Source organism: Gymnogyps californianus, chromosome 2 (assembly GCF_018139145.2).
Source record: "Gymnogyps californianus isolate 813 chromosome 2, ASM1813914v2, whole genome shotgun sequence".
Lineage (NCBI taxonomy): Eukaryota > Metazoa > Chordata > Aves > Accipitriformes > Cathartidae > Gymnogyps > Gymnogyps californianus.
In genome coordinates this window covers 164101793-164115073 of record NC_059472.1, presented here as the reverse complement: position 1 = coordinate 164115073, position 13281 = coordinate 164101793, and the positions used below count along the sequence as shown (strand labels likewise).

Genomic DNA, 13281 nt, shown 5'->3' with positions numbered 1-13281 from the left:
ATGGTTGATACACAAACAACTTTTCAATAATCTGATATTATCATGTGCTCTGCATACAATTTTTGAGAACAGAGGTACATAGGAGGTAGTCAGCACAACTGGTTCTTACCTGCATGGGTTTGCCCCAAGTTGTCTACTTCCCAACCTGAAATTAGAAGAATAAATATAATTAATTTGATCTTGATAATTGTTTGCAATTTGATTTTGATAGTAGTTTGCTTCCCATAAGAGGAATGGATGTAGCAGAGAAGAACTGCAAGAAAATTTTGTTTAAATCCTTTTTTCAACATCAGTACTGTGTATTTATGGCTGGAAAGTGGTTTTCAGAAGATGGTCGATTGCATTGTATTGTAAAATCTCTGGTTATCATGGAATTTCATTAAACCCTAGGAAGGATATGAAAAAGAGATGAGGGAGCTTTTTTGTGGGTTGTTTCTTTTCTTTTTTTTTTTTTTTTTTAGAGGAGGGGGAAGGTTCTGAAATAAGAAAGATCCACACATTTCCAAAACATTGTGCCGAAATCCATGCTGATTTGTAGACTAAAAATGCAAATGTTACAATGGGAAATTAAAAAAGTTTGGGTTTGCATTAAAAATTTTCCTTTTCCTTTTTTTTTGTCCCTCCAAAATAAATTGTTGGGATTCTCTCAAACCAATCTCCCACCCACCCTACTAAATACTTAACGCAAATTGCACTGAAGTCAGACTTCCCTGAATCCTCAGTGGATTTTGGCTCAAGCTTGGTGTTGGGGGATGCATAAAGAGGAGCTGCCTTAAGCCACCGAGTGGTGCTGCTGCATCGTGCAGAGAGAGACACCGAGGAGCCTGACAAAGCTGTCTGTAAATACCTCTGCTAGTGGCCCACCGACCAGTGAAAAAATGTTTCCAACGTTTCATTGACCTCCACGGCAAGTTAAATGTTTAGATCGGCTTAGTTCTGTATCCTCTGGAGTAACCACAGGGCTTCAGGTTGTTCTTCTTTAACCCTGAACATATGGTTACATCTTAACTAGGGATTGGAAAAACCATTCACCAATTTGTATAAGAGGGTTTTTATTAAAAGTAAAATCCAAACAAAGATGGATTTTGATCCTATGGGAAAGGAGAAAGACAGCATCTAAGGAAACAAAATAGTAAAGAGAGTCTTTTCAGCACAGTGTAAAATGCATTTTATATTTTACACTTTTTCAAATTCCTTATCAGGTAATAATTTTAAATTCATTGATTTCTCTCTCCCCTCTAAAATAAATCAGATGTGCTTTTTGATGTTTTAAGATAGAAAGCAAAGGATTTAGTGTGAAGATGATGGTGGGAGTCTAGAAAACTAAGTTGAAGCATCAGGTAGGCTGTACTGTGTCTTTGAATGGATGTATTCAACATCAAACCTACACATTCAACTCACTGGTTACTCTGGAGGGTTAATCCTGAAAGCCATGATGAGAACACCCTTGGTCTCCTGGCTTCTCTGCCCAACTCCAGCTGCTTTCAAGATTTCACATATGAGAATTCTTGGATATTTGCAAATATTGGATAGGTGTACTAATTCTGAAGAGAAGTCACCAGTGCTCTGAGCGAACATTTTCCAGCAAAGATCGTTCAACCTGCTGCATCAGATTAAATTACCAGATGCTGCGGAAGTGCTATGGCTGTGCTCCAGATTCTTTGCAGAATAACAGGGATGCCCCTGCAGAATATTTTGGACAGACCTGTTTCTCTCCTGAGCCTACCAAACCCCAGGTTTATTAACAGTGATATAGCTCAGATACAGATGCCTATGTTGCTAAAATCTGAATCCAGAATACCAACTTTAGGAATTTTTACCTGTGGTTTTATTAGGCAGAGGATCAAAGAGCAAGCCACTGTTCCTTTGTCGCTGTCTTTCATACTGTCCTTCATAGACTGCTGACACTCAAATCAGTAGCTCATAATGGAATTGCTTCCTTACATGAGGTCACCTCAACTCAATAGCCTGACCCACAGAAGCAGGGTAAGAAGAAGCTGCAAAAAACCTCCAAAAAACTTTTTGATTCATAAAAATCCAGTTTTAGTTTACCAGTTGTACAGTGTGGCTTAAATCCTGAAATGTGATATTACAAAATTTTCAGAATTCCTGTTGGAGGAAGATCAGGCCAATATTAAGTAGATTGAAGTCTGATGTTCCTCGCATCCTGGCATATTACACTGATGGATCAGAAAAATATCTTTTTTGAAATTTCAATGTTTTAAATTTAGCTATTTTTTTCTATAATCTAAAAAGAAGGAAATAAAAAATACTATTATTTCTCTCTAAATATGGGTGGTAGTTAGTCACACTGATGTTAAAATATTAGATTTTAGTTCATTTTGGATTTCATGACATCTGTAATAACAGTTAAAACATCATATTAATGCAGCTTTGTGAAATCAAGAGGCTCTTTCTGTTAATATTTTTTTATGTACCCAAATTATTATTGTATTTTAACTGTGTTTGGACATTATGAAGGGATTCACATTTTTGACAATGTTAATTTTCTGATTGCTGTAGGAGCAAACTTGCCTTTTATTAACATATTTTTCTACATCTGAGTCCTTGCTAATGTACTGAAGAAAGTTCCAGTACAACCTTTTACTACACAGGCTTTTAGGCTTGATTAATCAACCTAATTTTCACTAATAGGTTAAGCTACTTGGAAGTCAATTAGATTTACACTGAACATTATGCCCTGAATTACAACTAAAAGTCAAAGTTCATCTGATGAGTGTTGGGATAACATACACACATATACAATTATATTTGTGGGTGTATGCATATATATATATTTTTTATATATATATATGTATAAGCACACAATGAGGGAACATATGGCCACCACCTAGCTTTAAATTCCTGCGTGCTGCTGCTGTCCTTCTCTCTGACACCATATGTTTATGTATCGTGCACCAGAATATGGATGTTTACGTGATGATAACTGTGCCAATGGCTATGTTTACTCACAAGTATGAGAGTGCGATGGAGTTCATTTGGATTATTTCTGTGCTTAACATTTAATATGTCTACATATATAGGGAGAAGGCCTGAACTTGCATTTGAGCTGGGGTTGTAGGAAGACCAGATGTAGGACAGTCCCTCTCATTTTTCCGACTATTACCCTGAAACTGTATTTTTGTGGGTTTTTTTTTTCACCTGAGTGCCTTTCTGACTCTAGAGAGACCTCAGCAAATTTACTTTGGTGTCAGTGATGTAATGGGCAAAATTGTAGGGCACCTCACTGCATGGGCTTTCACACGAGTCCTCTCGTTGCCTTACTCTTAGGACATAAACAATGAGAAACTGGGGCATTAGACTTCATTGGTGAAGCAGAGAAAGCCCATCAAGATGATTATACAACAGGCTAGATGAAATACATTACTCTCCCAGAAATGAAGAACAAATAAAATATGCTTTTCATTTGCATTTTGACTTGAAACCCATTTTTCAGGGGTTTAATTCAAGGATTACATTCATGATTTACAGGAATGACACCTGTGCTCCTCACATGTAGTTAAATAACACCACAGCCCAAACTATGGGAAGATGGAGCGAAGAGCAGCTATTAAACAGTGTCTTAGAACACCATTTATTAAATCAATAATTGCTCACATTAGTCAATAAACTCCTGAGGAAGCTAATGTTATCCTTGACAAAGGATGGTTTATCCAGTATATTGACAGATAGTGTTATTCACTGTTTGACCAGACTGAATAGGTAAGCGTCACTCTTTGGGAAGTAAAGCAAATCTTCCATTAGTGCTTTAACTGGCATTATTAATTAGATGTTATTTGCAGTACTACTTAGAGAACCTGGAGAAGATCCACCAGAATGCTGAATTGTCAGCTGCAAAGACCAAATAGAGAAATCAAACACAGAAAATATTGCTTATTTCTATTTTCTACGTGAAGACGTGAAAAAGGGGACAAAAAAAGTCTTCCCATAGAGTTAGTGGCAGAGACCAGATCTTTCATATCCTTTTCTTGCACATTTATCAGACTTTCTTCCTTTGTTTTCATTTGCTGAGTCCCAGAAAACATAACTACCTCCTCACTATCCTCCAACTGATGAGAAATTCGATGCAAGCAATTGTTGCTTCTGATTTAAAGTGAACAGGACTGGCAAAACTAAAGCCAAGAAACAGCCCGTGTATGATAAGCCTCGGAGCTCAGTGCAGCCTTTTAGATCGTCTCCTTCGTGCCAAATTTGTGCTGGCTGCTTTTGGTGTCAGCTGGCATGGCAACTGCTTTATCTCCCATAGATTTGTTTATCTGAACACAACTTGCATTTAACCCTTTTGTTCCAGCACTTGTCCCTTATTAGAGGCGGGGGGGGAATGAAAGGCTTCCAAAACTATTCTGTCCTGAAATGGCTTGCCCACACTTTTCCCTTATTCCTGTTGTTCCTATCTCAATATTATCTGTTGGAGGACTGGTCCCACATAGGTAATCCTCCAAAAACTCAGATTTCGACAGCATTGAGATCAACGTGCAAAGCTCGCACTCTTTTTACTGCATGTTAATTCTGTCCCTTCAGAAAGTGCCGAGACTGGGGCAGAGAGAGGTTATGGAAAACATTTCCTACAATCACTTGTTATTGTGCTGTCCGGCTATGTAGATAATGAGCTGGCTAGGCAAGAATCCAATTTTTTCCTGTTTTATATAGCACTGATTAGAAGCTTAACATTTAATTAATAAATACGAAATAAATCAGCGAGCTCTCATGCCCGACTCCACAGCATCCACCACACTGTGCCTTTTCGCTCCCTTCCTTATTGCTGCATGCTGCTCTTATGCACCAGCAATCTGTTCAGCCGGCTGGCAAAGCCGCAGTCGGGAACAGCAGTCTACTTAGCAGCTTTTCTGGGGCTTTCTGAGCTCCCCACACAGATACTGCTTGCACACTCTGCCCGCTGCTTCTAACACCCTCTGCCCAGTCCTGTACCTGGGCACACACGATCCCACATGCACACTATCCAACCATGCTGGTTCCTTCATTACGGCTCTTTTTTGGAGGGGGAAAGTGATTCAGAATCAGCTGCTAGGTCTTTACAATCATCTCATTAACAGATCTGTAGAAAGTGGCAGCCAGGCAAGGTGACAGAGTACATGGCCTTACAGGTTCCCACACCTTTCCCTATGCTAAGTGCTTCCCTCCACTATTTCCAGGGGTTTTGGTCTCTCCAGCCTCATGCCCCACAGACAATACTTTAAACTACAGATTGAAAGTCATTAGTCACTTGGCATTTGCTGTATACTGCTGGTTGTCTTGTCAAAGGGATTTGTGAACATAGTGTTTGCACAGAGACAGTACAAAATTAAGTGGTATTGTTCATTGTATTTAGAAAACAAGAAAACTGAGGCAGAGGCAAATTAAGGGTAAGATTAGGAAGCCTGGTTCATATTTGTATGTTTGAATAAGAACTGGTGCTTAAGGACATCTGAGGAACTGATCCTATGGGGCAAATTCATCCCATCCAATTTACCCACCCGAAGATAAGCTCATCTGTTTTTTAAGTCTCTTCCCATAAAGGGCAAAGAGACTGGCACTTCCAGAGGGTGATTTCTTTTAGACATCTACCATAGGATGAGATGAACTAGCTTCGGCAACTTCTTTGTTACCCAGTGGTTTGTGCAAAACATTGCAGTAAAGGCAGCAATGGAACCGATATACAAGTCATTTCTTCCTATATCCCATACTAATTTCAGGGCACATGGTTTCATGACATAGAGATGAGAAGACCCAGTGAATCATGCCTGGAGATCACGGGAGAATACCAGTGAGGTCCCATATGGAGAATATAAAGGCCATAGTACATAGGGCTGGCTGAGGCAGGACTGATGTACAGATATAATCAATAACATATAAGAGACATTATGACTCTCTTCTTTTCTACCTCTTTCCTATCAAAGGCTATGAAACTAGCAGTGGACTGAGGTCACCATAGCAACTGCTAGGCATCATCTAAACATTATGTGTATCCTTCCTATGAGGCTGGCTGTCACAGGAGCATCCATCAGACTGCAAGATCAATGCAAATACTATTGAAGGGTCTCCTAGCTCTGAAGAGGGCAGGGGTCATATTTCAGAGAAAAGCAAATGTTTTTCAAACAAGAAACACAGAAAATAAGAAACGTTGTCCAATGGAGATTATCAGTTATGAAATAAGTCCCAGAGAAGAAAGCATATTAAATCACTTGCTTAAAGGCAAGAATGAATGTGTGTCCATCACACCTAAAATCTTGCAATCAACTGGAACTCCTTTCTCAGTTACTTGAGTCAAGAGGAGAAACAAGAATAGGGCAAAGACTGCTAGTAAAGGATGAAGCATTTGCCCATGTTGCACCTATAGTGATACTTCAATGTATTACCTTTTGCAGTCCAACTGTTCTCCAAACTACTCAGCAGCTCTCAGCATGTTCCACTCTTGTATGCTTCCCAGAGGAGCGCAATTTTTTTATTTCCCAAGGCCAAGTCAGCTTTCAGATCATATTGACAAAGGTCTTGAGCTGCGTTAGAGCTTTCCCCTGGCCACTGCAGGATGTCATCCTTGCAAAGGACCAAGAACTTGATCTTTAGCTGAAATGCTCTTGGTCATGTTGTATGTTTGCATATCAGAGGCACAGAATCTTATGTCCCCATAATTTGGTGGGAAAGGCCACAAAATGTCCTTTTCCTGTAAAAAGCATCTATGAGGTCTTAAGTACTTGATTAGAAATGTAGATACAGTTACTATTCTTTGATGGCAATATTTTCCTCCCATTTCCCTCTGCATTGCAGATAGACTTTGTGATGCTGTGACCGAGGAGGCATGCTTAATTATAGCTTGTCCTCCTCGCTTTGGTAAAGCTGAAGTAATCCCGTGGCTTTACTGCCTGTGGAAAGCCTAAGGATGAAAACCAGCAGGAAAGGACTTGTTATCTAGTAAGCACTATTATCTTGGTTATTGGCAAGACTTATTATTTTTAACATCAACACTTGGTAGGTCTCTTGTACTGGTTCTTTATGTCACAACTCTTTCTAGGACTTGCTGAACACTAAGCAACAATAACACATATGCAATCTGCAGACAGCTTTGAAAGCTGTCCAAAACCTTTATCTGGTATGTATATAAAAAACCAGATACCTTTGCATTAAACTTGCTTCTGAATGCTACATAGGATCTTATATAAAGTGAAGAATGAAGCTAAGGTGTGCACAGAGTCCTGGTTGCTTCAAAGACTAATTAAGCTCTGACGGCTCATTATTATTCCCATGATGAAAATGCTATGGGATAGGTCATGTCTGTTTTTCCAGAGACTACTCTTTGGTTCCAGTGTTTTTCTTCCCTCGGTTTTCATGCAGGATGTTGAAATACCCACCAGGGGTGAGATATTCTTGAATAGAAATCTAGCCCTTTGCATTGATCTTTTGCCTTGCCTATTTGACAGGCAAATGCAATTTCCAATTTCAGTCTGCTGCAATGCTGACCTTAATTTCAGCTAGTAGCAAAGAAAACCTGCATCTTCTACTTCAGTAGAAAAGAAGTGCACAATCTTCCAGATACATTTTGTTGTTTAGAAGGCCCCTGATCTTTAACAGTCACCTTTTCTTTCTGTCTATATCAAAAAATATCAATACATAAACCAAACTAATAGAAACTGAAACCTGCAAATATTTTCAACAGCTTTCACCTTGGGAAAACAATGACTTTTATTGTCTTTTCACCCGGTTTGGGAGTTACGTACCGTTTTCACAGTGGTACGTAGTCAGCACTTAAAGACTTTACCAGGACTATTTCCCCAGAAATGACACAGAAGGGCTTCCCACATATGAACACGTAGTATCACTTCTCCTCTCATTAACTCTTCTCTTGTCATCTTATTCTGTTTGATTAGGGATAACATCTAAACTCAGACAGGAGAAAAAAGCCACAGATGGCTTTCCAAATCCAATTAACCCTGCATTCATAAATCCCATTGTCCACCCATGATATCTCTAGTGCAGAACATGTGAGGCTTGGTGTTCTTATGACAAAGTACCTGAGTGTCTTTCAGTGTTTTTAATGGGATCAGTAATAGACTACTTTCAATTTCTTGTTCTCAGGGACAATAAAGCTTGCTGGCTGAGCACTGAAGTCATATAACTTCCAGAGCAGCAGCAAGCCAAACACTTTGGTTCAAAAATGTGACCGCAGGATATAATTCCCTCTTAAACTCTGTAATACCTGCATACTTTCTTTATTCTGCTGGATTTTAATTAGGACGCCTTAATCCTGGTATCAACATAGGATGCGTTTTCTGTCTTTGGTAAAAATTATGTACATTTTCTGTCTTACGTAGTAAACCATGCTTTGTAGTAATGCTCTTTTGGGTGTAGCAGGCAGTGTCCTAGACTAAGCACTAGACAAACATTCTGAATTGCTGGAATATTCAGTAAGAGCTAATCATATTTATCATTTGGATTTGTGAATGAAAGCATTTTCTCAATGTGGAGAATATAGCAATGCTCAGAAACTGCCTATTATCATTCATATTGGTTTTTACTGCAAATCAAAGATCTAAAAATATGCTCTTTTCTGATCTGGCTATTGGGTTTCTTTCAATGGTCTGTTTGAGTAATGTGGCTTTATAGGTTCCAGAATATCTCAGCTGTGCAGGACAAACAAAGAAAAGCACAGACTTGGCTTCTGTAGATTTCCACTCCAGGCACTATGTGGCGGTGTGCTCCCGCCCCCATCTCTCCCCTGCTTAAGCCATAACCACCAGTGGGGGTTGTGATGGCTGCATCCAGCTTACTCTGGACTTTGGAGGACGGATGGCAACATGGTAGCCGAGGACTGTCTGGAACGGGGAGCCAGACATCTTGCCGGTATGCAAATATGACTATAAGTCAATCATCTGACTTTATAAATAGTGGACAGCCCAGGGCCTGTTGAGCTCTCCTGCATGGGAGTGGGCTGCATGCCAGGATCTTGTCTTGAGTAGGGACGCCTCTCAAGCTTACTCCTCGAGGTTGAGAGATTCCTTGCCACAACAGATTCTCAGTAAGTGATAAATAGCATGCTAAACTTTGAAATCTTAGCTAAGTGATATAAAGGATTGATTGTGCATATATAATCCTTTAGACATAAACGTTGACCAAGTCTGGGACTAGAAGTGGATCCAGCTGCACCTAGACTCCTCTCTGAGGAGCAGTTTAGAAAGCAAGGAGGTCTTTTCTGAACCTCATGACTCAACGGGACGGTCTCCTTGACAGTTTTGTCTGACCTTGTCCTCTGTGCAGTAAATAATCAACTGTACCTTGCTATCGAATCTTGTTAAACCACTGTTGCATTTGCCAATGAACTTTATTAACTCACTACTGTATATCAATAAAGTATATTGTCGCTTCTCTCTTACAAGTGAAGTGCATGATTCCATCTGCGACACAGTATCGCCTCTCTCTGGAAAAAAAGGGATAAAGAACAAAACGGAGAAAATTTTCCAGCTGGGAGTGCAGATCACTATGTTGGGGCCATTTCTAGGTCTTGCTATGTCATACTGAAATGCAACATCACAGCTTGACACACTTTTCTTTTTTTCTTCCTTTGCAAAGGTACTTTAGAATGCTTTAAATATACCCCCTTCTAGAGTGGTTGTCTCTGGAGTCGGTACTGGGAAGGCACTGGAGAAAGCATATTATACAACAGTGACATCATGGAAGTTACCACTCCCAGTGATAATAAAATTGTGAATTGATGGATATCAATCAAAGAAATGAATGTTGAAGAGGAAAATAAATTAATATTTAGGAACTCTCTAGAAGGAAAGCCACTGTAAATCCTTAACCTACTAGATTAGAAAAGACGTGGGAGCTCATATGTTTTTTTCATGTGGAGAGATTTTGAGAACAATCTTTTTGTTCACAGTCTGCATCTGAAAAGAAATGAAAAATTCTGGAATAGCAGAGAGGTGAAATGAAATTTTGCAAGGAAGGGTCACCAACCACACAGCACAGGATTTAACATTAGGCTTTCTGTATGACGTTGACAGCAGTTCAAATGTTACTCCTCAGTTCAATTGCAGTGAAGGTTAGAACAGAGTATATTTTCAAATTAAAAACAGCAACAGCTGGTATTTTTAGCTAAATCCATAGATAATTTTTCAACAAAGGATCTCTCCAGATGACAGTTTAGTTGGTTAATTTTTATTTTGTAGTCTCTTCCCCCCACATTTTACTGCATATGGAAATCAGACATCCAAGTCAAGGCAGCCAAATTCCTTTCTGAAATCCATAAAACGAAGAGCCCCCTCCAGTGGCTTCATTCATCTCAAGATAAGCATTTGAGATAGGTCAGAGGAAACACCTTCTGCAAGTACCCATTGCTTTCCATTTACTGAACCAGAAATCCATGTGATCATTTCAGATTTGCACATATAACTTTTAGATATCCAAAGCCAAGTGAGATAACTCCTACCCTCTCTTTAAGATTAACACATCATATGGTTTGTCCGTTGTTATACAAACAGCTGTACCTACAGGTGCTTCAGTACTTCATAGAACAAACTTTTTAAAAGTATAATTTAAAGTTATTGCTGCTGTTTGTAAAAATGATTTATGGTCTTGTAAAAGTTTTGTTGTATTAAGAATGAATATGCTATTGATAAATATTAGTGTCAGTGTCTAGCCTAGTAACGTATTCTAGAAACATAGCAGCAGCCAGAGGATACTGTAACAATCTATAAATGTGATTAGCTGTGTCTTAGAAACATTTTAATGTTTCTAATAACCCTTCTAATATCTAATAACCCTTTCTTTAAGGAACTGTCATAAAATTTAAGCCCTCATTGAAACAAATATACTTGGCTAATTAAAATTAGCAGTAATGATAGTGAAAACTCATGCTGATTCACCCAGGAGGGTGATTATGGATGTAGATATTTCCACCTTGGGGTCACTAGTACAAATCCAGCGGATCTGTAGAGATTTCAAACTACTCCAGATTAAATGTTTATTTGTTTATCTAATGAATTATGAATCTTGGTTTTGTTCCTACTGAACAGATGTTCAAAACCCCCTCAAACCCAGCACTACAATAGGGAACAGCTGTCACTTTTGTTAGTAATCCTGTAAGGAGATAAAGAAAGGAGGACATATGTTTACACTGGACTGACTACTCCTCCCTTAGGGTCATACTATCACCCTGCTACAGGTCAAATGTGAAGTACAGTATGTGAACAGATCTGTAAATCCTAGGCAAATAATTTAAAAATATTATTTCAGCCCTTATTTTATATAGCTCTACTTATGATAGAGCTTTTCATTTTTATATACATATTTTTTTTTATTTTTCTAAAACATATATTACTTTTTATTTAAAAAAAAAAAGTCTTTCCCATTAACAGGTAACAGGTTAGGTAAGCTCTGGAATAGATCGTATTGAGCTAACCTTGTCTTTGAGGAGGGAGATGGGTTAGATGACATCGGTGACGTCAAGTTTGGAGGCAGCCTGGGCTGCAGTGATCATGCACTGGTGGAGTTTGCAGTCCTGAGAGATATGGGTCAGGCAAAGAGTAAAGTCAGGACGCTGAATTTTAGAAAAGCAAACTTCTAGCTGTTCAAGGAATTAATCAATAGGACCCCCTGGGAAACTGCCCTCAGGGACAAGGGAGCAGAACAGAGCTGGCAGATCTTTAAGGACACTTTCCATAGACCGCAAGAGCTCTCGATCCCCAGGTGTAAGAAATCAGGAAAGGAAGGCAAGAGACTGGCATGGATGAGTCAAGACATGCTGGTCAACTAAACGGCTAGAAGGAAATGCACAGGCAGTAGAAGCAGGGACAGATATCCTGGGAAGAGTACAGAGACACTGCCCGGTTGTGTAGGGATGGGGTCAGGAAGGCCGAGGCGCGGCTGGAGCTGAACTTGGCAAGGGATGCAAAGAATAATAAGAAGGGCTTCTACAGGTATGTCAGCCAGAAAAGGAAGGTCAAAGAAAGTGTACCTCCCCTTGATGAGCAGGACTGGCGAACTGGTAACAATGGATGATGAGAAGGCTGAAGTACTCAACAACTTTTTTGCCTCAGGCTTCACTGGCAACCTTTCTTCCCACACCTCTTGAGTGGATGGACTGCAAGACAGGGACTGGGGGAGCAAAGTCCCTCCCACTGTAAAAGACGATCAGGCTCGTGATCACCTGAGGAACCTGAACATACATAAGTCTATGGGACCTGACAAGATGCATCCCAGAGTCCTGAGGGAATTGGCTGATGTAGTTACTAAGCCACTCTCCATGATATTTGAAAAGTCATGGCAGTCAGGTGAAGTCCCTGGTGACCGGAAAAAGGGAAACATTGCATCTATTTTTAAAAAGGGTAGAAAGGAGGACCCTGGGAACTACCGACCTGTCAGCCTCACCTCTGTGCCTGGGAAGATCATGGAACAGATCCTCCTAGAAGCTATGCTAAGGCACATGGAGGAGAGGTGATTCAAGACGGCCAGCATGGCTTCACCAAGGGCAAGTCCTGCCTGACCAACCTAGTGGCCTTCTATGATGGAGTGACTACATCAGTGGACAAGGGAAGAGCTATGGTTGTCGTCTACCTGCACTTCTGTAAGGCCTTTGACATGGTCCCCCACAACATCCTTCTCTCTAAATTGGAGAGATATGGATTTGATGGGTGGACTGTTCGGTGAATGAGGAACTAGTTGGATGGTCACATCCAGAGGGTAGTGGTCAACGGCTCAATGTCCAGATGGAGATCGGTGACAAGTGGTGTCCCTCAGGGGTCTGTATTGGGACCAGTACTGTTTAATATCTTCATCAATGACATTGTGGGATCAAGCGCACCCTCAGCAAGTTTGCAGACAACACCAAGCTGTGTGGTGTGGTTGACACGCCTGAAGGACAGGATGCCATCCAGAGGGACCTGGACAAGCTCAAGAAGTGGGCCCATGTGAACCTCATGAAGTTCAACAAGGCCAAGTGCAAGGTCCTGCACCTGCATCGGGGCAACCCCTGGTATCAATACAGGCTGGGGGATGAAGGGATTGAGAGCAGCCCTGCGGAGAAGGACTTGGGGGTATTGGTGGATGAAAAGCTGGACATGAGCTGGCAATGTGCACTCACAACCCAGAAGGCCAACCGTATCCTGGGCTGCATCAAAAGAAGTGTGGCCAGCAGGTCGAGGGAGGTGATTCTGCCTCTATACTCCGCTCTCGTGAAACTCCACCTGGAGTACTGTGCCGAGCTCTGGAGTCCTCAGGAAAGACATGGACCTGTTGGAGCGGGTCCAGATGAGGGCCACAAAAGTG

The 13281-nt window shown here is 40.5% G+C and overlaps 1 protein-coding gene across 1 annotated transcript in view; it reads right to left on the bottom strand.

The window, feature by feature from the left end:
- ADCYAP1R1 (ADCYAP receptor type I) overlaps window positions 1-13281 on the bottom strand; it is a 152289-nt gene that overhangs the window by 45599 nt on the left and 93409 nt on the right. Inside the window, exon 5 of the mRNA XM_050891653.1 lies at window positions 110-145. Within this exon, the coding sequence (XP_050747610.1) occupies window positions 110-145 (36 nt within the window). The remainder of the gene's footprint in view (window positions 1-109; window positions 146-13281) is intronic.